This window comes from Chamaea fasciata, unplaced genomic scaffold (genome assembly GCF_029207755.1).
Source record: "Chamaea fasciata isolate MVZ Bird 193981 ecotype frontalis unplaced genomic scaffold, bChaFas1.0.hap1 SCAF_21, whole genome shotgun sequence".
In the NCBI taxonomy this organism is placed as follows: domain Eukaryota; kingdom Metazoa; phylum Chordata; class Aves; order Passeriformes; family Sylviidae; genus Chamaea; species Chamaea fasciata.
The window spans coordinates 4,065,909-4,086,899 of NW_027094106.1; the positions used below are offsets into that span (position 1 = coordinate 4,065,909).

The following is a 20,991-nucleotide window of genomic DNA, read 5'->3' on the forward strand; positions in this document are numbered from 1 at the left end:
GTTATTATGCAGTTACTTGGATCTCTAGGAGCTCTTAGGTACAGACAAGGAGTATCCTGAATATTATGTGCAATTTGGCTCAGCCTGTCTTAGAAACAGGTCCCTAGAACTGAAGGCCCAGGAAGGATGATCAGGATGGTCCTGGAATATCTTATGTACAGAGATATGACCAAAGCTCTTAAGACTGGAAAATTACCTTGGGAAGGGGTGCTGTGGCAGAGGCTTCTAAAATCCTAAGTGTCAGGGAGGTGCTGGACAGGAAATTAATCTTTTGTGTCTCTAGAAACACAATACCTAACAGATAACAAAGAAAATAATCAGGTAGTCAGTTTAAACCAGAAGGAATTACTCACTTGGCTTTGCCCACCCAGACAGAACAATGTCGGTTGTTCAGAACAACTGCAGTTCTGAGCATGCTGGGCATTGCTGAGGCAGAGGAACGGGGCTTGCAGGGTCTCAGTCCCTCTCCACATTGAAATGCAGCACCACCTCATTTTTTGTCTAAAACCAGCAGAGAATAAAATCAGTGTTTGCAAGTCTGACAGTCCAGAAGCTTCCAGGCGCTGCCAAAATTAGTCAGGTCACCCCAGAAAGTTGGTAGAAGTTAATATATGAATGGGAATCTCAAGACTGTCTTTGAGTAGAGCTTGAAGGATGAAGATGCAGCTTTTTACATTCCCATTAGCATTCAGATTGCAGCACAGCCTGTGTGCCTCAGCTGGGAGATCCAAGCTCTGCTCTGCTGGATGCTGCTGCAGGAACAGTTCCTGCTACAAAGAAACTTTGTGTTTAGTAGATAGGAAAAAAAAAAAAAAAACAAACCAGCAAAGTGTGGGTAGTCTTAAGCAGAGGGAGTGAAATTCAACAATAAATTATAGGATGCTCAAGCACTCCCAGCAACAGGAACAATAGGATGCTTTATTTTGGACTATTGAGTAACCACTTATTTTATTAGCAAATGAAAGTTAAAAATGGTGTTCTCTCTGAACTGCTGGGTAAATGCATGGCAATTATTATATAATTAAGAGGAAAAGTGCACCGTTTGTGCATGCTGAAGGAAAAGTGTTGCCAGGCAATCCAGAGATTGCAAGGTAATTTTAAAGTAAGCATCCATAATTGTTGTGTAATTTGGGAGGCTCAATAACCATGCAGCTGCTTGAAGCTCAGAGTCATCACAGCAGCAAATGCATCATTGTTGGTTGGATTTTATTAGTTTAGAAGTTGCAAGCTGGATTCCTGTTGGAGCCTGCAAGGTGTTAATGGTGAGCAGGAAGGGGCTGCAGGAGTCAAGGTTGTGGGAGACATGGGCTGACCTTTTACATCCCTGGTGGTGGCCTGTGGTCTGTGACCACTGTGTGTCCATGGGGACGGGACTCACTGGGTTTTCATGGAGTTTTTCTGGGGTTGGAGGCCTCCTGCAGGAGGGCTGGCTGTGAGGGGAGGTTTGGAGGGAGGCAGTGGTGCAGGTGATGAGAGCTGGGTGGGAAGCCTGGCTTAGGCATGGTGGGAGGCAGGGACAGAGCCAGGAGCTCCCTGATCCAGGCAGTGGCACAGTGCTGTCACCTGCCTTTGGCTGGGTTTCTGGGTTCGCTGTGTTTGATACCAGGAGAGCTCTTTGATACAAGCACAGTCCCAGCCTTGTTCACTAAGAAGTGAAGACACTAGTTCAAGGTGTGAGAGTCAGGGAGATCTGTCCACAGTCATCTTCCTTCCTCTGGCCCCTGCAATGCTGGGAATATATTTTGAGTTTAGGCATGGTGATATTACTGATTGTGTGGTCTGTTTCAGTGGCCCTGTCTTAGGCCTGGGCTGTGCCAGGAGTTGTTTAAGCACATGCAAACTGTAATTGGGTTCTGGGTGAAATGGGCCCTTCAAAGGAAAGAGATTTTGCTCCCACTTTCAAGACTTCCCCAGTACTGCTGGCCCTGCCCACGCCCTCAGGAGCTGGGGAGGCAGTCTGGCCTCTGTGTAAATACCACTGGAGTGGTAATTCCAGAGATTGCTCAAGTGCTTTGAATGGGAAACTTTGCTGGATTATTTATGTCATTAACTAAAGCATGTGCTTAAGCATCTCTGTGAATTAGGGATATGTGCAATTGCCACCCTTTCCACTTGTAGCTCCCCTCAAGTCGTCCTTGGCTGGGGTTATTTAAACTTCAGTCTCCCTTCTAGTAAGACAAACTTTGTTTTTGTAGATACTCAGCAGAAATGTGTGTGCTAGATAGGCAATAGTCATCATGCTTCATCAAAAGACATGAGGGATCTGCCAGGTAGGTATCCTATCCCAGTTTGATTTTAGGGCTGGGACATGAGAATCTTCATTTATAAGAGCCTGAGTAAGAATAAGAATAAGCAGACAAAAGGGCTGCCTAAGCAGAGCCTGGCTGTGACACGGGCCAGGAGCAGGCAGTGCAGAGCACACACACAACTGTGACCCAGAGGAAAACCCTGCTGACTTGCACAGTCCAGATGAAGCACAGGGACTGTCCCTGCTGCTCTGGAGCTGCAAGCTCGGTATTCGAGTCACGAGAAGCTAAAACAGGTTCTGTCAGCCTTGCTGAAGGAGAAAAACCTTATTTCCTGCATTGTCTGTAAACTCTGCAGTTCTCCTGCGACTGTGTCTCAGAGGGGGGCAGTTTTGGTCTCCCCTCCACAGAGGAAGGCTTGTCTCCTCTGAGCTCTGGGGTTGAAGGGAGGGTAATGACATGCAGCCAAAGCCATTGGGAAATTGCCTTTCCAGCAGCAGCTCTCTGCAGTGAGAACTGCAGTGACCCAGGGCCCTGCACACTGAGCCTGGAGCCTTGACAGAGGCTCTGGCTTTTCAAAGCTGCCTTTTCTGAGATAAGGCTTAATCTACTTCGTTATCAATATATGAGTATCATTTCCATTATCTTAAAAGGAAATTTAAGCAAATGAGCCATCACAGGCTTGTGTCTTCTGAAGGATATCTAGTGCAGGGTAAGTCCAGGGTGGGTGCACTAAAGCATCAGTGATGTGGATGGTTTGATCTGGTTTGGCTCTTGCCAGAGGTGAGTTCCTCAGGTTGGTGTGGGTCAGCAGAGCTGGGGTACGAGTCTGTGGAGGAGCTGCTGCATGCTCTACTGGGATTCCCAGCAGGCTGCTTGCTCCCATGTGGGAAATGGGGACCTACCTCTTCTCTGCTCCTGCCTCTTACCTGTACAGGTTTGGAGCTCCCCAAACAGAGCATGTTGAGGTGAGAGCTACAGCTGCAAGGTTCTGGGTGTTATAAATGACACCACCAGGAGAAGAGAGGCTGGCTTGTGTTTTATCACGTGCAGACAAGCTCTCCTTAGCTGATAAAAGCCAAACAAAGAACTCTTTCGTGAGCTGCAAGTGTTGCTGGTACTGATCGATAAGGACCCTGTACAAGAGTGAGAGTAATTAGCTGATGGAGAAGATCAGAGAGATGTGCTGGAGCCTCTTTAGATGAGGCAGTTTGATTTTTTTGTTGTTTGATGGAGTTCTGTGTCTGCTGGGGGTGAGAAGCAGCCCCTGGCACAGCCTGCACAGGTTGTTTGGTCAGTACCTGCTGCCTGCTCCCCTCACTCCCCTGCTCCCTTGGAGCCCTGGTGTGTGTGTGTAGCCCTGGCAGGGAGCTCTGCACATCCCCTGGGGCTGCTGGTGAGGCTGAGCCCATGTGGGCTGCAGGAGAGGTGCAGAAGGACAGCCCGTGACAAGGTTACCTGTCTCTCTTCCCTGTTGCTTCCTGCTGGCAGCGCCCACCCCACAGCTTCTGCCAGGAGCTCAGCTGCAGACGGAGCACAGAGGGGAGCTGAGCTCTTCCAAAGGACCTGGTAGTGCAAAAGTTGGGTTTAAGCAACTTATCCAAGTGGCAGAGGCTTAATGGGTGTGGCAAGAGAAGAGCAAAAGAGTGGAGAGAGCTGACACCAGCACAGCTGGGATCCTCCCCTGCCCCTGCAGTGAGCTGAGCATGGCATGGGGCTGCTCCCCTTGGGCACCCCTGTGCTCCAGCCCTTCCTCAGCAGAGCCCTGGGGATGAGTAGCCATCTGTTTTGAGCTCTGGATGGTGGTGCAGCAGTTTCCCTGAGAGGGTGCTAAATCATTTCTTTGCTACAGGGGCAATGTGAGAGAAATACTAAGCAGACTCTGCAGTAGCACCACATGAGTTGCTTTTGCCCTTGAATGGGAATGGGATTCTGGTTTTAATCAGGCAGGATTCAGCACTGGCCTCAGTAAACAGCGGGATGTGTCAGTGCATTTCAAAGTTTTATATGCATAATTTTTAAATGAGCTTTTAGCAAGTTTGTGTTAACCTGCTGGATCTCCAAGATTTCCAGAGGGGAATGCAGTGAAAAGCACTTTCTCTAAAAGGTCTAAGGAGCAAGATGTCTTTCTGCCACTTCTCTCTGTGCTCCCTCTGGGTTTTCCCTCCCTGTTAGTGGATTTTTTGGCAGACAGTTCCCAGGCATTTTCCTCTGAGTGAAAGGGAAAACCTCTGGGATCTAGCATGAGGAGTGTTTGGGAAATGGCTGTTTTGTCCCACGAGGGCAGCTGAGGGACTGAGCAGAAAGGAATGATGTGCTCAGCAGGGCTTTGCCAAGGAGTAGGGAGGCAATGGCAGAGCTGTGGAGACCCAGATAGGAGTGTACAGATTGAAACCAGCTGGCCCAGCAGCACAGAACTTCCCCAAAATCCTCCCTTTTCTCCAGCTCCATCTACTGGACCACAGCTGGCTGCTGTTACCAACTCAGTTCAAATTGTAGCGAAGAGACAAACAAACAAAAAAACCCCAAAAAGCCAGATTTTCAGAAAGACCCTTTATTTTAGGCAGTTTTGTCATATGGGCTTGAATTTGAACACCCAAGTGCAGGTTTTTGCCAGCTGCAGTAGGTACAGCATGCCTTTCTGTCTGAAATCAAGTGGGACAGAGGGAGGATGGTCCTTTCCCAAGGAATGCTCACGCCCTGAGAGCTCTGAATCCTCCTTTAAGGTTGTATCTCCACAGCCTCAGCCTTCAGCAGGCTGTTCTTAGGCAATAGTGCTCCATGCCCAACATCAGGAGACAGACCAGACTTTTAGGCATCATTTCCTTGTTTCTGAGCACCCTGGAGCTCCAGGTCTTATCTGAGTCCAACTTCAGATATCCCTGGTCAGGCTTTCTAACACGAGTTGTGATAAAATGTCCACAGGCACTCACCTGCCCTGCCTGCCTTGTTCACGGGGTGGCTGTGAGGATTAACAGGTAAGTATTTGTAACACATTTGAGATCTTTTCCTGGATGATGCTCTAGAATCCATGGGATTGTTATCCAGATGCAAATAGGCCTGAAATAGTGTTACCTTTCCACGGAAATGAAGAATGGCTCTAATAAAACCAAATTGAACAGAGAGCTACATAATCAGACCTTGTCCTAAGGGCTCTGTGATATCTTAGCTGGTTTCATTTTCGTTATGAAGAAATACCAATCTATGCCCTGCATGAGTGCTGTCAGGGTGTTTTGGAGCCCAGGGAAGTCATTCTGGTGAGCTGCTGACCCCTGCTTTAAGAGCAAAACCCTCTCCAGATAAAAGCAACATGTGGAGCCATTCTGTCAGTTTGCCAAAGCAGCTTCAGCGAAGTGCTCTGCTTGGGCAGCTCAGCATCGATTTTAACCTGGGGAGGGCTGCAGGCAAGTGCATTTGCATGGGAATGAGTGGTTTTCAGCAGTTGGTGTGGCCTTGTGCATGACCTGAAGGGCAGCACCCATGGGAGGGTCCCTCCCAAGGCTTCCTGCACCCAGCAGCCACGTCCCTGTGCCTGGCCTGGGTCTGAGGGCAGACGCTGCCTGCTTTGTGACTCTTTCTGTACTGTAGCAAGCAAAAAACCCAGAGCCTTGCTCTCTGAGCAGGAGGCAGAGTAGCTGGAAGTTCTCTCAAAGGCATGGATTCAGCTTAGGAATCCCAGTTGCCCATGAAGGGAACTAAGGGGAGGTCATGAGTTGGTCTAAAAGAGGAATAATCCCCAGACCCTCATGGAGCATGTTTAAGTGCAGCAATACAGATCATTTTTTTGTGTGTGTTTGTTTAAAGCACGTTTAGGGGTTTTATTTACATATTGAAAGTGCTTTTCCTTCTCTGCTGAGCCTGGTGCAGCCCTGCTCCTCTTTGTGTCACAATGTGTCCTTAATTCCAAGGAGAAGGCAAGTGTTTTGTTTCTGGGACCTCTGGTCCTGGCTTTTAGTGAACAAATTCTAATGAGAATGCCTTTCCTACCTGCTGCTCTTAAATCTACAGAGGATGGAGCTTGCTCCCAAATGCTTCAGGATGGTGAGATGAGAGGGCTAATTCATGCTGGTAATTGTGTTAGATTGACTGTGGCTGTCCCCCGCTCCCCTTGGGGCGGCTCCTGTGCTCCTTGTGCCTTCTGTACAGTCATTAACAGTCTGGAGGGTGTCATTAGTGGTAGGCTTTTATTTCTGAGATGCTCAGCTCTCCCTCTGGAGTTCTGCAGGGATAACACCATCCTTTCCTCTGTGTGCTGTGCTGGAAATGCAGATCATGCTGCTTTAACCAGCACCTTTCCCCCCAGACAGCTCTGTGGCTCCTTTGGCAGCACGTGGCAGTGATGTGTGTCACTGCAGGCATGTCCAGGCAGCCTTTGGCCAGTCCTGCTGAATTAATTGGTCCCTGCCTTTCTCCCTGCAATGTGTATATCTGCAAGAGATCTGGACTGGCAGGAGAAGTTGGTGGGTTGGGAAGTTTTTTCTGAGCTTAGTTGTGTTTGTGTCCTGCAGGTGAACAGTCCTGCTTCCTTCCTGCAGCTCCCAAACAAGCCAACTTGTCTGTTGTCAAGCAGACTTGGGAGTGATTTTGGGGGATTATTTTACTCTGCATCGTGCTGAACTGTACCAGTGGTGAGGCACAGCACAGGACAGGATAAGCCTGTGCATTTTGAAGCCAGAAGCCAATTTTGGGAAGCTGTGCAGGGGAGGATGCCCACAGCAACTGGAAGGCTGGGACTTCCAGTTCTGTTTCTTCAGAGCAGAACAGGGATTTCAGGTTTCCTTCATCAGGTTAGCAGCTCCACACCAAATCATTTCTTGACAGATGTGGGCACTCCTCTTCCAGTTTTTTACGGCTGTGATGTTCATTTACACCTGCTGGTGCTCAGTCCCCTGTCCTCCCTTTGTGGCTATTGCCTGTGCACAAGGCTGGATAGGGAAGGGAATTTGCAGAGAGCAGAAATCCTTTCAGCCAGCTGGCAGGAGACTCTGGTTGCTGTCACTCACAGCAGCACAGTGTGTGGGTGGGATGCTGCTCCCAGCACTGCTGCTCTGGCCCAGCCACCTCCCCTCTGCATCTGTCCCCTTCCCATCCCAGTCTGTCCTTGTTTTAAATGGATGCCAGGTGTTCAAAAGCCCCTGGGATGTGACATTCCAGAGGCCAGGCTCACTCCTGGGGTCCTCAGCCCTGCAGGCACTTGTGCTGAGTCTCTCCTCTGAGCACCTGAGGTCACACTGTCACTGTCCCCAGCACACAGGAATGTTCTCACCTGGAAACTCAAATATCCATTGGCCAGATGAGCCATTGTTTGATGGCTTTGATTTTTTGCAAAGGATGTGTTTCTAATTTCTTTGTTCTTTGTTTCTGTGCCCAGCAGTCAGCAGTGTCCAGACCTGCTGGGGACCAGCAGAGATGGGCACTGAGGGAACACATGGCAGCTGGAAAACTGCCCACAGTGATCCTCAACTTACATGAGATACAGAGGCAGGGAATGTATTTTACAAAATACACGGTTATATAATAGAGAAAACTATTTGTGGTTTTATTTTGTTTGGGTTTTTTTACTTTCCTATAAGGAATAAATAATAAAAAGCCTGGAGTATTTGCTTGCCTTAATTTTCAGACCAGGCTGTACTCACATGGTCCATATTTGTTTTGGATTTTTTTTTAGAGGCTTTGGGAACCTTAGCCCTGTGGTATCGGGGGTGACAGCAGACACCTGCCTGAAAGGCAGCTCAGCATCTCCTGAAGGAAAACTTCACTCCCCCCTCACTCTTATTTGCTCTCCCCATATTACCATAATGAAATGTCAGCTTGCCACCAGCTCTGCTGCTGAGCAGATGTCTCCTCCTAATTACTGTTGTTGCAGGGGTTTTGGTGTTTATCCTGACTGTCTAGGCAGGCTGTTACAGCATTAACTGCCTCCCATCACAGCCTGGCCATGCAGTTGGTGCACATCTGGAAGAAGATGTAAATAAGTTTTCTCTGCTGGATCTCCAGAGCAGCTCTTTAATGTGCCAAGGACAGCATCCCCCAACAGTGCTTTAAACTGAGGAGAGGGCCTTGCAGAAAAAACATCTGCAAGTGTGACTTCCCCAAGTGAAGGTGGCTTGAAAACAGCAGAAAGTTAAATGAAGTTGGTTCGTTCTTGGTCCTAAAGCACACACTGGGATGCTCCATGGGGCAAGGCTGCCTTTGTGGCAGTGTGTGGGTCAGGTTTGTAAAGCACGAAAGGGTTAGACCAGCATTTTCCTCCACCCAGTGTGTATTTCCTAGGAGATATGAAAAGTGCTCTTGGGGAGGTATAAAAACAAACATGCTCTGTTTGCAAGAAGGAAATGTGAAAACAGTGGTTGGAGCCAGGGGAGGATGGAGGCCAGAGGGTCCTGGTCCTCTGGGGAGGGCAGGATTAGAGGATCTCCTCCTCCTCCTCCTTTAGTAAAGTCTCTTGGGTTTTGTACAGTTCTGCTTTTGGGGTCATTTCACATTTTGAAAGCTGGTGGTTTTCTATTTTTCAAGTTCTCAGAGTTCCTGAGAAATCGGCCACTTTCCTACAACTCCCTGCTTCCCTCAGTGGCCTGGAAACGTCTTTCAGCTGCAAATTTGCACAAGAGATATGGGTTTTGTTGTTGTTTTCAGTGCATCTCAGCCTCCAAGCTCTTTGCAAGGGTTTGTTTCATGTTTGATGTACAAACACTTCAGCTGGTGCCCAGGGTTGGCCTCATGGAGCTGAGACAGAGCTGGAATCTTTGCTGGAGCCTCGCGGAATGAAGGGCTAGCTTTGGCCACAGCTCTGGGTGCAGGAGTGGTGGGAATGGCTGGGAGCTTTGTGCCAGGGTGAGGGTTTGGGGTGATGCAAAGCAAGTTGAGGTTGTTTCTGTATTTGTGGGCTCCACTGAGAAGCGTGGCTAAATAAAGAGTGACTCTTTGGGGTTCTGGCACCAGTCAGCTGGTGCTTGCTCCAAGCTTGGAGCTCCATTATTCCATCTTTTGAGCTGGAAATGCCCACTGATTTCTGAGCTGTTGGCACTCAGCTGTGTCATTGTTTCCTTCTACCTGTGGTTCTGCCCCTTTTGATGAGCTTCACAGCACTGCAGTTTCAAAATAAATAAACTAAAAGTGAACCTCTTGATTGGGGTCCCTTTAACCTTTAATACAGCTGGTGGCCCAGCCCATCAGCTGGTTTGATGAGGCCAAGCAAATCTGCAGGATTTGAGTGTTTTCCTTCTCCAGGAGGGTTGGTTGTTCGCACTGGTTGAGTTTTCCCTGAGTTTATGTCTTCTCTCTGCAGAATTCCTAGAGGTATTTCTGAGAATTGTGTCCCAGTGAGGTACCAGGAAGGAATGGCTGTAGGAAATGCTCCTTCTGCTCCATTATATTCCATCCCCAGCAGCAGCTGGCAGTGTGGTGCTGAGCTTGCAGCTTTATTTTCACCCTCCTGGAAAGGTTTCCCCAGGGGGTGTTGGCTGCCAGGGCTGACCATGCTCCCTTTTTGGGGTGTTTTTTTTCAGTGCACTACCAGAAGATCATCCACCGGGACATCAAGCCTTCCAACCTGCTCTTAGGAGACGATGGCCACGTCAAAATTGCTGATTTTGGTGTCAGCAATCAGTTTGAAGGGAATGATGCTCAGCTTTCCAGCACAGCAGGGACACCAGCCTTCATGGCACCGGAGGCCGTCTCACAGACTGGCAAGAGTTTCAGTGGGAAGGTAGGTCTGTCACAGCTGGTGTCTCCTGGGACCTCCAGGCGTGGCACAGAGGGCAGTGCCACACCCGCATCCTGACTGTGGCACTAATTAGGGCTGTCATTCAGTGAAACTGAAGCTCTAATTCTCTCCAGTCCAGGCACAACCCACATTGGTTGTTCTGTGCAGACACTTTGCTGTGGATCCTTGCCTAGGCAGAAGCCATTCTAGAGCCCTTTCCCTGCCCAAAGGGAAAGGAGGAAGCCTTTGATTCCCTTCCAAAACAATCAAGAGGCACAGGGGGCTGCTGAGTACCAAGGTCGTGTCTTGGAAGTGAGAGACACTGCCAAGGGTGGTGATACAGACATAGGGATGGAGTCTAATAGGGATTCTTTTGTCTGGAAAACTTTGGAGGTTCACCCCTGAATGGTGTAATTTCCTGTAAGAAGGGGCTGCTTGCTGGTCACAGCAGTAATGCCTGGCCCAGCACAGCCCTCGTTCCTCAGGTGTGCAAGAGCTGCCCTTAGGAGCCCAACTTCAAAGTGACACAGAAAATGTTAGATCCATACAAACAGTGTTTTCTGAATTGGTGGGGAAATCCAGATCATTTTACTCAGATCATCTGTGTTGCCTCTCCTTTACTCTCCGTTCATGCTCTCTTTCAGGCACTGGATGTGTGGGCCATGGGAATCACCCTGTACTGCTTTGTTTATGGGAAGGTAAGCTGCCTTTCAGCTGCTGGAGCCCTGCACTGCACTGTCTGCCTGGCTTTGGACTCATTCCTTTCCAAATAAAGGCAAATATTAGAGACAAAGACCTACCTTCTTTAAGCTCAAAAATCCCCCTGCAGATCAGAGGGGCTGATGCTGTGATCTGTGGAAAGGATCATTTCCAGCCCTGGGCCCTGAATGTGGAGCCATTGTTTGTGCTGCAAACCCAGAGCAGCATCAGCAGCACCACCAGCAGTTTGTGGGGGGTTTATCCACATTTCCTGCATTTAGAAAGGAGCCAGAGCCTGGAGAGAGGCATAGGGTTGATCCCAAACTGCTGCAGCACTTTTGGAACCAGATGACAGAAAGCTCTGTCTGCCAAAGCTGAGTTAGGACTGATGGGGGGTCCAGTTTGGCAGAGGCAGCTCTCCAGTGCTGCCTTCTGCGCACTCCGTGTCCTGTCATGGCTTTTCCCTCACCTGTGGCCAGAGCCCCCGTGTCCCAGCTGTGTTGGATGAGCAGTACAGCAGCTGTGGGCAGTCTCTGTGGGCAGGAATGTCACCTGAACCTCTGCAGATCCCACCACACGGGCACCAGGCATCCTGCTCTGGGTAAGAAGTGGCCAGGGAAGGTGACAGAGGCACTTCATGGTCACCTGGCAGGCTGGATAAAGGAGGGTATTCCAGTCCAGTTATGTATTCCCTGGATGCCTCTGCTGTTTTTCTGAATTTATTTTTTAATAAGGAATGAATGGATTTATTGTGTGTGGGGAGATTTAATTTATTTCCATCTCTGTGTAAAATCTAGGGAGTGCAGAGGTTGTACTTGGTGTTACATGAATGACAAATGCCTGTGTGATGCCAGGATCTTGGACTACTGGAAAATCTCTTGTTTGTTTTACAGTGCCCTTTTATAGATGAATATATTCTGGGTCTTCATAACAGGATCAAGACCAAGCCTGTGGAGTTCCCAGAAGAGTAAGTAAATTTTACTCTGCTGCTGTAAAATAAAGTTAGTTTTCAGCATTATTCTCTGTGTGGCACAGTGGATCACCACAGAGGGATGGACATGAGTGGGTGATGTACTCTGTGTTCTCCTGGGTCCTTCATGTGGGTTTTGTGCTGGTGATGTTGTTGAGGTGTTAAAAGTGTTTCTGCTCTTCCTCTGTCCATTTTGTGCAGACAGGGACTAAAGGAAATGTCTCTGGAAGTGAAGGCATTCCAGGATCTAGGAAGTTCTGCCCCACATACTTGACTCTGGAGATGCTGGATGCATGGTTTGGTTTTCTTTCTCCCCGTGCAGCAGCCACCAGAATGATTTAATGTATTCATTTTTAAAAGCAACGTGGTGATAAACCTTGGTCTTGGTCTAAGTAAACACATCCCTCTCCTGTGGACTTCGCTCGGAGCCAGGGGAATTGTCTGATGGAAGGATGCTTGTCCTGAGATGTGCAACCACAGCTCGGCAAATCCCACTCCTCCAGCACCCCCCAGGAAAACAGGGATTTGTCTTTTGCACTGGCAGAGAGGGGGCAATTGTGAAAAAAACAGGAATTAATTTACCTGTGTGCTACTGCTCCCACCCTGCCTTGGTTGGTGAAGGAAACCCCCGAGGGGCACAGGGGCAATGTCAGGTGGGGATGCTCAGGTGGGAAGGCCAGCTGTGCTCACAGCGTGTGCTCAGCACTGCAGGGGACAAGTCAAGGCCACTCAGGTGGCACTGGAGCAGTGGAAGTTCAGTTTTGAGGTGATGAATGTCTGTGGTGTTGTCAGAGTCTGGCAGGAGGTGATGACACTCCCTGTGTGCTCAGCTGGCTCCATGGTCACCATTCCTGCAGCTTCAAGTGTTGGCCACTCCTCAGTGTTGGCATTTCCTCCAGCTTCAGGCTTTTGGTGGTATTCTGCTGGTGAAGAATTTGTTTCCCCTGGTTCCTGACAGATGAAGTAGTCAGAGCTGGACTCTCTGTTTTCCTTCCCAAATCCATACAGTAGTCAGGCAAAGAATTCTTGACCTAATGCTCATTCAAATAAAAATGTATAGATAAAATGACTTATTTATCATTCTAATAAAAATGTATAGATAAAATGACTTGATTTGGAGCAAGCACAAATTAAAACTCTAATAATGAGAGGCTCATGTGGTATTAGAGAGGAAGAGAGGGATGTTGCCAGGCAGCCTGTGGTGTGTGCATGTATCCAACATCTCTGGCAAGGCAAGACTTTTCTGTGAGGTGCTCACTGAATTTTCACCTTACAGTAAAGGGCTGGGCCTCTACTTTGACAGTCCCAGATTTCCTTCTGATTCCACAGAAAGCCATGGATACTCCGGATGCCCTCTTTGAGACACCTGGGCTGGCTGAGCCCTGGCTGCATTAATTATCCCTGTCCTGATGAGGAGACACAGGCACTGCAGGCAGCTCAGCCACCTCTGCCCGGCTGGAGCACACACGGACCCCAGTGTGGGCAGGCAGCAATTCTGGCAGGACCAGATCCCTGGGCTTGAGGCTTCAGGAGCACAAAGGCTGATCATGCTCCACTGCTGTGTCCCCACCTGCAGTTGGAACAGGACTTTGTCTTGACAGCACTGCAGCCAAAAAACCCCAAATCTGTTTATGTTCCCCTGGCAGTTTTTCTCCCTTTCTCAGGGCTGGCAAAACTCCCACCCCTCCCTCAGCCACCGTGTATTTGGGTTAGCAGTCAGCTTACAAGTGACTGTTCCCATCTGCCTCTGCAGTAAGTTATTAACATTTAATGGGCTCACTGGCTTGTGCTGAGATCCATTCCTTCATTCAGGCATTTCCTTCAGCGATAATTGGGCTGCAGGATTTATGTGGATTCCTCAGTGACCTGTTCTCCCAGTCTAAAAAAAGCTGCACCCCTGATTAGGTTGTTGGAGGAGCTGAGGGTTACTAGGTGTTGACAGCTGTCCAAACCACATCTCTTTGTTAGAGGCAGCAACAGAGACATGGAATTCACTGGAGTGGATCCACCCTGACCTCCCACAGAATTAGCACCTCTCTATAGTGAGGAGTATTTTGGTTTCAATTTATTTCACCATGGCTACCAAAGAGACATTCCTGTTTGCAGGCAGTCCATGGAAACTCATTGCCTGTTTCCTGACAACCTTTAGGACAGATGGATCTGACTGTACCAGTTTCACCATCCTGTCCCTTCCCTTAGAGACACCAGGATAAATATTTATGGCTCTGGAGTTCTCATTCATGTCACTGAGTCCTTGGCATGACACGAGGCAAATGGGCTTAGCTCATACCCTGAGGATCCTGGCATGACTAAAAAGCAAGCTGAAGTTTCTCTTCAAACATGTCAGGAGAGCCAGGAGCTCTGCCCAGTCCCTCCTGGTGAAGCCCAGGACAATGTTCCCTGACCTGGGGGCACCCTGTAAAGTGATCTGTGGTGCTGGCAGCCCTCCCAAATGGATGCTGAGCTCTGTGCTTGGCATTTTCCTGAGAGCTCTCACAGGACTGTGGCTGTGAGAAATCCCAGACAGCACAGGCTTTTCAAATGAAAAATGCCATCAGGCACAGTGTTCACACTGGGCTGCAGACTGGAGAGAAGGGAAACCAGAGACAGGGTGATGGGACCTGGCCAGAGCCCATCTGACACTTGGTGATCCTGTTTATGGGGCTTTTCCCTGTGATTTTAATCCTGTGTTGCATAGAAATCAGTCTGGTGCTCAGAAATGTTAAGTGATTTTTTATTCTATTTGTTGTATTTTAAGTAAAGCTGTTGACACTTCAGCACAGAACTGATTTTAAATATTTTTTAAATGCTGTCTCACCTGCATCAGTGTGGTGTCTGGCAGGAATCTGTCTGTTCTGACCTGCTAAATGCACTGTCACTGCCCATAGCTGTTCCTCTGGAGCTCATCTCAAGAGCAGCACTGTTCCTTCCATTCCAGCTGAAATTGTCACCCGAGTCTCTGAGGACTCATCCTGTTGTTCCCCTTGTCTGGGCTCTATTGCCAGTGTACAGCAGACCCTTGATGCAACTCTAAGTGTTTAGACTTCAAACTGAACCCCCTTTCTGCCTCGGAACGAGCAGCGTTTCCTTGGGGTTGTTTGTAAAGATCTCATCGCCAAAGTCCAAATAAAACATCCATGAATTATTAAACAGCAGCTCTGTTTTCATCAGACTGAAATATCCCTTGCTGTGATGTGGTTTTCATTTTGGTTGGTGATAGTTTATTCCCTTCTCTGCTTGAGGAGGGGGGTGCGGAGGAGGTGGGCACAGCACCTGGTGCTCAGTATTGTTTTCAGTCTCAAATCCAGCCTTCTTGGGGAGTGACATTTTATGCTGCTAAGTTCCGTCTTCATGAAGAAACACAGTTCTTCAAGAGTCATTTGTGACACAGACTTTCAACTGCCTAATGCAATTCAGTCACATGCTGGCATTTTACTGCAGCAGCACTTTGATCATTCAGATCGAGTGCATTTTAAAGGCATCTCCTGCATCATTAACCACAGGAGTCATTGCAGCCTTTGGGCTGCAGGACCAGGGGCTCCATGTCAGTAGAGTGGCTTCTGGGTTCAGGGGCTCTCACATTTAGAACTTGGAAATAGTGTTAAAGATTTAGATGTATTTCTCTTAGTTGCATTTGTTCATTCCTTGCTTTTGTTCCCCTAAGGCTGAGCTTTGCAGGTAGGGAATACTGAGTTACCGGCTGCCTGCAATCAGTGTTCTGGAAGCAATTTAAATAACACAACCTGGAAGCTTAGCTGGGAACTTGAATGTCAGACGGGGATGTTTTATCCAGCATGCAGTTGCTCATGATGCAGGTTCAGCAATCAACCTGTGTCCCTCTTGATTCACAGAGTTCAACTCCAGTTCTGCTCTCAGGAACACTCTGTTGTCCCAAATCTCCCCTCAGAGATTCCCCTATGTAGTATTGTCTTCAAGAAAGTCCTTAGACCCATTCACCTGATCCCTCATCCCGCATTTTGAGCGTGTGCTGTTGTGTTTGGGGGCAGAACAGGATAACCAAGCCCTCTAGCAGTGACTGTGGTGCCTTCCTTTTTCAAGCCAGGTTTGCAGAGAAAATACCTCATGAGCAGAGCAGGTTCTCTACCAGGTAACTGCAGTAGGAACTGTGCCTTGCTGCACTTACAATTCCCTTGTTAACTGTGTGCTGCTGTTTTCTCCTCTCAGAGCACAGATAAGTGACGAGCTCAAGGATCTGATCCTGCGCATGCTCGATAAAAATCCAGAAACAAGGATAACAGTCCCTGAAATAAAGGTAAGCTGGACCTTGATATTAGAGCTTTTAGTCTCAGCTGATTTTATGTCCTTTGGTACCTTCTAATGAGGCAGAGCTGTTCCCAGTGTTTGTTTTGGGAGCTGTCTCTAGCACCCTCCTTTGGAAAGGGAGAGCACTCATTTTGCAGCCACAGCTCCACCACTGCTGCTTGCTTGGGGAACATTGACGAAAGCTTTCTTGTTTACTTATTTAAATGAAATTTACTCAAAAGCTGGCTGATCTCAGTGAATCCCTGGCAGAATCAACATTGTCAGGGGAGCTGCTAGCAGCAGAGCCTGGGCTGGCAGTGTTGGATGTGCATTCCAGGGACTGGATGTGTGTTCCTCCTTTGGTCCTTTTGTGGCCAGTGGCCTCAAGGCAGCCCATTTGTTTCTATCACCATAATTTGGGAGATGTTTAATAATAGAAAGAATGAACAGGCCTGGAAGAGCACAATGCTTCACAGGTGTGGTTTCATTCTGGGTTTGCGTGGGCTGCTGTCCTCCTGTCACCCCTCACCAAGGCTTTAGACCTGCTGGAGGAGCTCAGGATTTCCATAGAGATCCATCAGCATGATCTGCTTTGCTTTGTCCCAGGCCAACACCAGTATTACCACCAAAGCTAAGAGTAGAAACACTGAGCTTCAGGAAAAAATCCTGACATCCCTTCCCTCCATGCCCAGGAGGCCAGAGCCAGGTTTGGAGCTGTATTTATGGGATTCCACTTGACAGCTCTTGCAGGCACACTGTAAGACCTGTGGGTAGAAGAGCAGAGCTGAGTGCTGGCCCTTGTCCCTGGATGTGCACAGAAGATGCTGCTGTGCTTGGGGACTGGCCTTGGATGCTGACAGAGGATGTGTCAGGCTGGGCTCTGTGCTCAGCCCATGCCCTCAGACAGGGCTTTCTTCCTGTTCACACCCAAGAAACCATCCCATGAGAGGCAGCAAGAAAATGGGACTTTGCTCTGCTGCATGCAAGACAAAAAAATGAAAATACTTCAGATAACTCAGGTTTTCAAAGTGTTTCAAACTTGATTCAGAGGGTGCCATGGTGCAGGTTGGTGGCAGCAGCTGTGACAGCACCGAGCCAGACTGCAGCCATTTCCAAGGGAGCTGGTTAAAAGCCACCTCTGGCAGTGGGAGATGGGGCAGTGCTGACAGCTGCCCCTGCAGTGAGCCCTGTGCCCCGTTTCTGCCCCAGCCCTGAGCTGTGTGTCCCCTGCAGGTGCACCCGTGGCTGAGCAGGGGCGGCGCGGAGCCGCTGCCGCTGGAGGAGGAGCACTGCTCCGTGGTGGAGGTCACCGAGGAGGAGGTCAAGAACTCTGTGAAGACCATCCCCAGCCTGCCAGCCGTGGTAAGTAGGAAATCCAACTCGTCCTCTGAGCGGGGGGGGCTGTGCTGAAGCCTTCAGCTGATGGAGGAGGTTTGGAGAGAGGGGATGATACAGCTTAACATGTGGCCAGAGTCTTATAAACCACCTGTAAATGTATCAGTCTCTGAGGGTCCAGCCCTTGCAGATTGGCTTAAAATAATTTGAGCAAGACTGCTCTTCGGAGGTGTTTTGTAAAGCAAAAGGTTTAATAAGTGAAAAATATCAAAATAACAAACATTACAAAAAGCAAAAGAAAAGCTGCATGCAAGTGTCTAAGAAAACCTCTGACACCTTGCTAGAAACACCCCAAAAAGCCCTTTACTTTCTATGGGCTCCTTCCTAAATACTGAATGTTTTAGGAGGGACAACCTGGCCTGCTGCCAGTAAGCAGATGCAGGATTTGAAGAACAGCAAAAAGGTTCAATAGATGCTTCTCTCTTGGCATTGAGCCAATCACTGTCAGAGAAACACAGAACCTTCCAGTTAAACATCCTAAAATGTCTAAAGGTAAACTGAAATTCTTTCCCTATTTGGAAGCACCTGCTGGGGGTGTGGGGTGCATTACCACAGGGGGACACGTGTGTTCCTGGCATGAAATCTTGGCCTTTTGACCCACTGTGAACTTCTTGTGTCTGAGCACTGCAGCAGCCTGACTCTCTCAAGGAGCTCTTCTGTGCGTCCCTTTGCTTCGTGCTCTTTGCTGTAGTGCTGTAAAATGTCAGCTGAATTATTAAAGAGGCTGTTGTTACTCCTTTGAACTCGCTTCCAGGAGTCAGTCCTGCTGTTCTCACTGGTCTGTTCTCTTCCTCAAAGATCCTAGTGAAGGCCATGCTGAGGAAACGCTCCTTTGGGAATCCCTTTGAGGTCCAGACGAGGCGGGAGGAGAGATCCATGTCTGCTCCAGGGAACCTGCTGATGTAGGTACCTACAGTCACACCTGGCTCTGCAGCACGAGCAGGGCCAAGGTGTGTGGGGGAAGCAGTTTACAAATCTTCTATGAAGTATTTAAAGACAAAACTCCCTTCTGCATCAAACACTGGAGATAAAATCTACCTCAGGTCCTCTCAGATTGAAATACAGTGTACTACTGTAGCCTGAAAACTCTTCTACAGATGCAGTTCTCTCTGTAAGATGGGTTTGGCCTAAACACATGTAAGGTGCTAAACTTGAGTCTGTTTTTTCACCTGTTAGTTTATAATGCTGTGATCAAAGATCCATTAGAGATTGGTGAAGTAAAATAGGTTTAATTAGGGTCTAGTTTGGATATATATTGGAGGGTTTAATTCTTCTTTCTAGAGACAACAGAAATGGTACCAAATGAGCAGTTTATGTAGGTTTTTTAACTCAGAATGAGATGATGGGATTTGACTTGTGGTCTGGGTCCCAAGTCTGGGCAGAGACATTATGTCAGATGAAAGAGAACACTTTGAAATTGCTTTTTCACTTGAGAACACATACAGTATTATTTCACAGTTTTTTGCCAGTTCATGAAATAGTGGAACACATTGCAGGGGGATACTTTGGAGGTTGGATATAAATTATTATATTGGGATTAAAAAGGGAATAGAGATCTTGATGACTAATAGATTCATCAACAGTTTTTAACCATGATGGTGTATACAGGGATGGGGAGAGAATTCTTCTGTCCTTTACTTGGTTCTTACTCTTTCTCCCTCATTTTTGTCACTGATTCCCTTCAGAGCCAGGATTCTGCACCATCAGTCCAGTAAATAACAGCTGGACCAGTATCCTGGTCTGGAACAATTATTTTTATATAAATAAAGTCCTCACCCCACAGGATCTATAAGGCTGTGGCTGACAACGAAGCTGTGTTGTCCCAAAATGATTCTTTTCCACCCAGAATCCCAGTACCACTCCTAGCAGGCTCCCACGAGGGTGTGCTGAGTCTCACTGCACCATTGACAGCACAATTAGAGGAGCCTCTCTCTGCCTCTCACAGGTGTGTGGGGATTTAAGGGCTCAGCTCAATTAAGGATGATAATGTTCTAAGTCCCCAGCTGTGTATGGGAGACTTTAGTGAAGACTTTGGTGTCCATGGCCAGACACCAGTTTGGCATTTAAACACCCTGTTCCTGAGTGCTGCTGAGGGACACATTTGGAGTGTGGCACTCACAGCTCCTTTCCCATCTTAGCTCAAGGGATTTGCCCTGATTTGTTTCTCTTCCCTCAATGCCTTCCAAATTAGTTATTGCTAATTGGACACATGTCTCTACCCAGATCTTCACTATCATTCTTGGGCACTGTATTTCATTGCTCTGAAATGGGGAAACATTTACTAAATTTGAAGAAAAATGTATTTTATTCTTCCCACTGTCCCAGACAGGTAACTTGGAGCAGGGCAGAATTTCTTTTCAAACCCTGCCTGAACTGATATTTCAGGGTGGTCACCCTGAGCCTGTTTCCAAAAGGGATCTCTTCCCTTCTGCCTTCATTTGGGATGCTTGAAAACTCACCCAGATGATGGGAGAACTCCTTGACCCTTGATGCTGGTTTCTGCCTGGAGCTGGGTCCTTTAGTATCTGCTCAGAAAAAAACAAAGTTCATTTGGTCTCAGGTAGCTGTGAAACTTCTGATCAGCTACATTATCAATGTCTTGTCCTTTAAAAAATATTCTTAGGCCTTCAAGATGAACTGTAAGCCTCCACTTTTGTCTCCTTTTTAAAGTTGCTAGTCAGATTTTTCTCAGTTCATTGGAACCCAGCATCTTTCCCTGTCTCAGCTCATTCTAGTCCTGTGTGTTTTCAGGCTCCTTGTACAGACTAAAAGGTTTATTTTTTAAGGAAGTGTGTAATTTCCACTGTTGTGCTGCCGTGTCTGGTGCCCTTAGTTTACAAAACCATGCCAGGCCAGGGATGGAGCTGCAGCTCTGCTGGGCTGGCCTCTGTCCAGCTGTCTGAGCACTTAGAAATACCCAAAATCCATGTGAATGTGCCGGTTCTCCACTGCACTAATCCCTGTGTTTAATTGCTCAGTCTCGTGCCATCAGTGCCAATTTTTGGCAGTAACAATTGACTTAATCCTAAATTATTTCATGCACAACTGGAGCTTTGAGAACCCATCTCGAAACTGTTGTTTAAAAGAAAGATACTTGCCAAGTCTCTCCAAAAAATGGTGTTGTATATTAAACACTACAGCAGGGATGCTCCTTTTAAGGCATATGGATTATTATTATTTCAAACTTGGGAAAATGCTTTACTGACTGAATCTAATGAAAATAACTTCAAATTTAAATAGATGTGTTGGATCTAATGACGTTAATTTCAAGTGAACCATGGCTAACTGGGAAATATTCATTGTTCAGTGAATTATCTCTTGATGACAGTGTTATTTCCTCAGGGGCAAACAGAGTAGACACCAATCTCATCCACTTCTTAATTCAGATTGGTTGTTCCCAAGAAAAAACACCCTTGCTACGCATATAAAGTGCCAATGTTATGAATAGAGCTGTGTTAAAATAAGTTTCAAGTGAGTCTGGATTTCTGGATTTACAGTTTTAGGATCTTGCAGGAGCAGATAATATTGCTGTAATAAGACTCTGTGGAGTTTCTTCATGTCCATCACCCTTGTAGCTGGACTGGGGACCCCAAAATTGGGACGTGCCAGAAAAGCAGTGCCTGCAGCCATCACTGTGCTCTGGACATGTGGCTGCCCTGGAGGAGCTGAGAGAAAAAATGAGCCACATATTCCCAAGCTCTCCTCCACAGAGC

The 20,991-nt window shown here is 47.8% G+C and overlaps 1 protein-coding gene across 3 annotated transcripts in view; it reads left to right on the forward strand.

Annotated features, from left to right (window-relative positions):
* The window catches only part of CAMKK1 (calcium/calmodulin dependent protein kinase kinase 1), a 94,546-nt gene that overhangs the window by 63,429 nt on the left and 10,126 nt on the right, over positions 1 to 20,991 (forward strand). For 2 of the 3 annotated variants that reach the window (XM_066201858.1, XM_066201859.1), the window contains exons 10-15: positions 9,755 to 9,954; positions 10,596 to 10,649; positions 11,544 to 11,617; positions 15,806 to 15,893; positions 17,117 to 17,245; positions 18,077 to 18,180. In XM_066201858.1, the coding sequence (XP_066057955.1) occupies positions 9,755 to 9,954; positions 10,596 to 10,649; positions 11,544 to 11,617; positions 15,806 to 15,893; positions 17,117 to 17,245; positions 18,077 to 18,180 (649 nt within the window). Of the gene's footprint in view, positions 1 to 9,754; positions 9,955 to 10,595; positions 10,650 to 11,543; positions 11,618 to 15,805; positions 15,894 to 17,116; positions 17,246 to 18,076; positions 18,185 to 20,991 lie in introns of all 3 variants that reach the window. The other variant, XM_066201860.1, reaches the window with a different exon arrangement.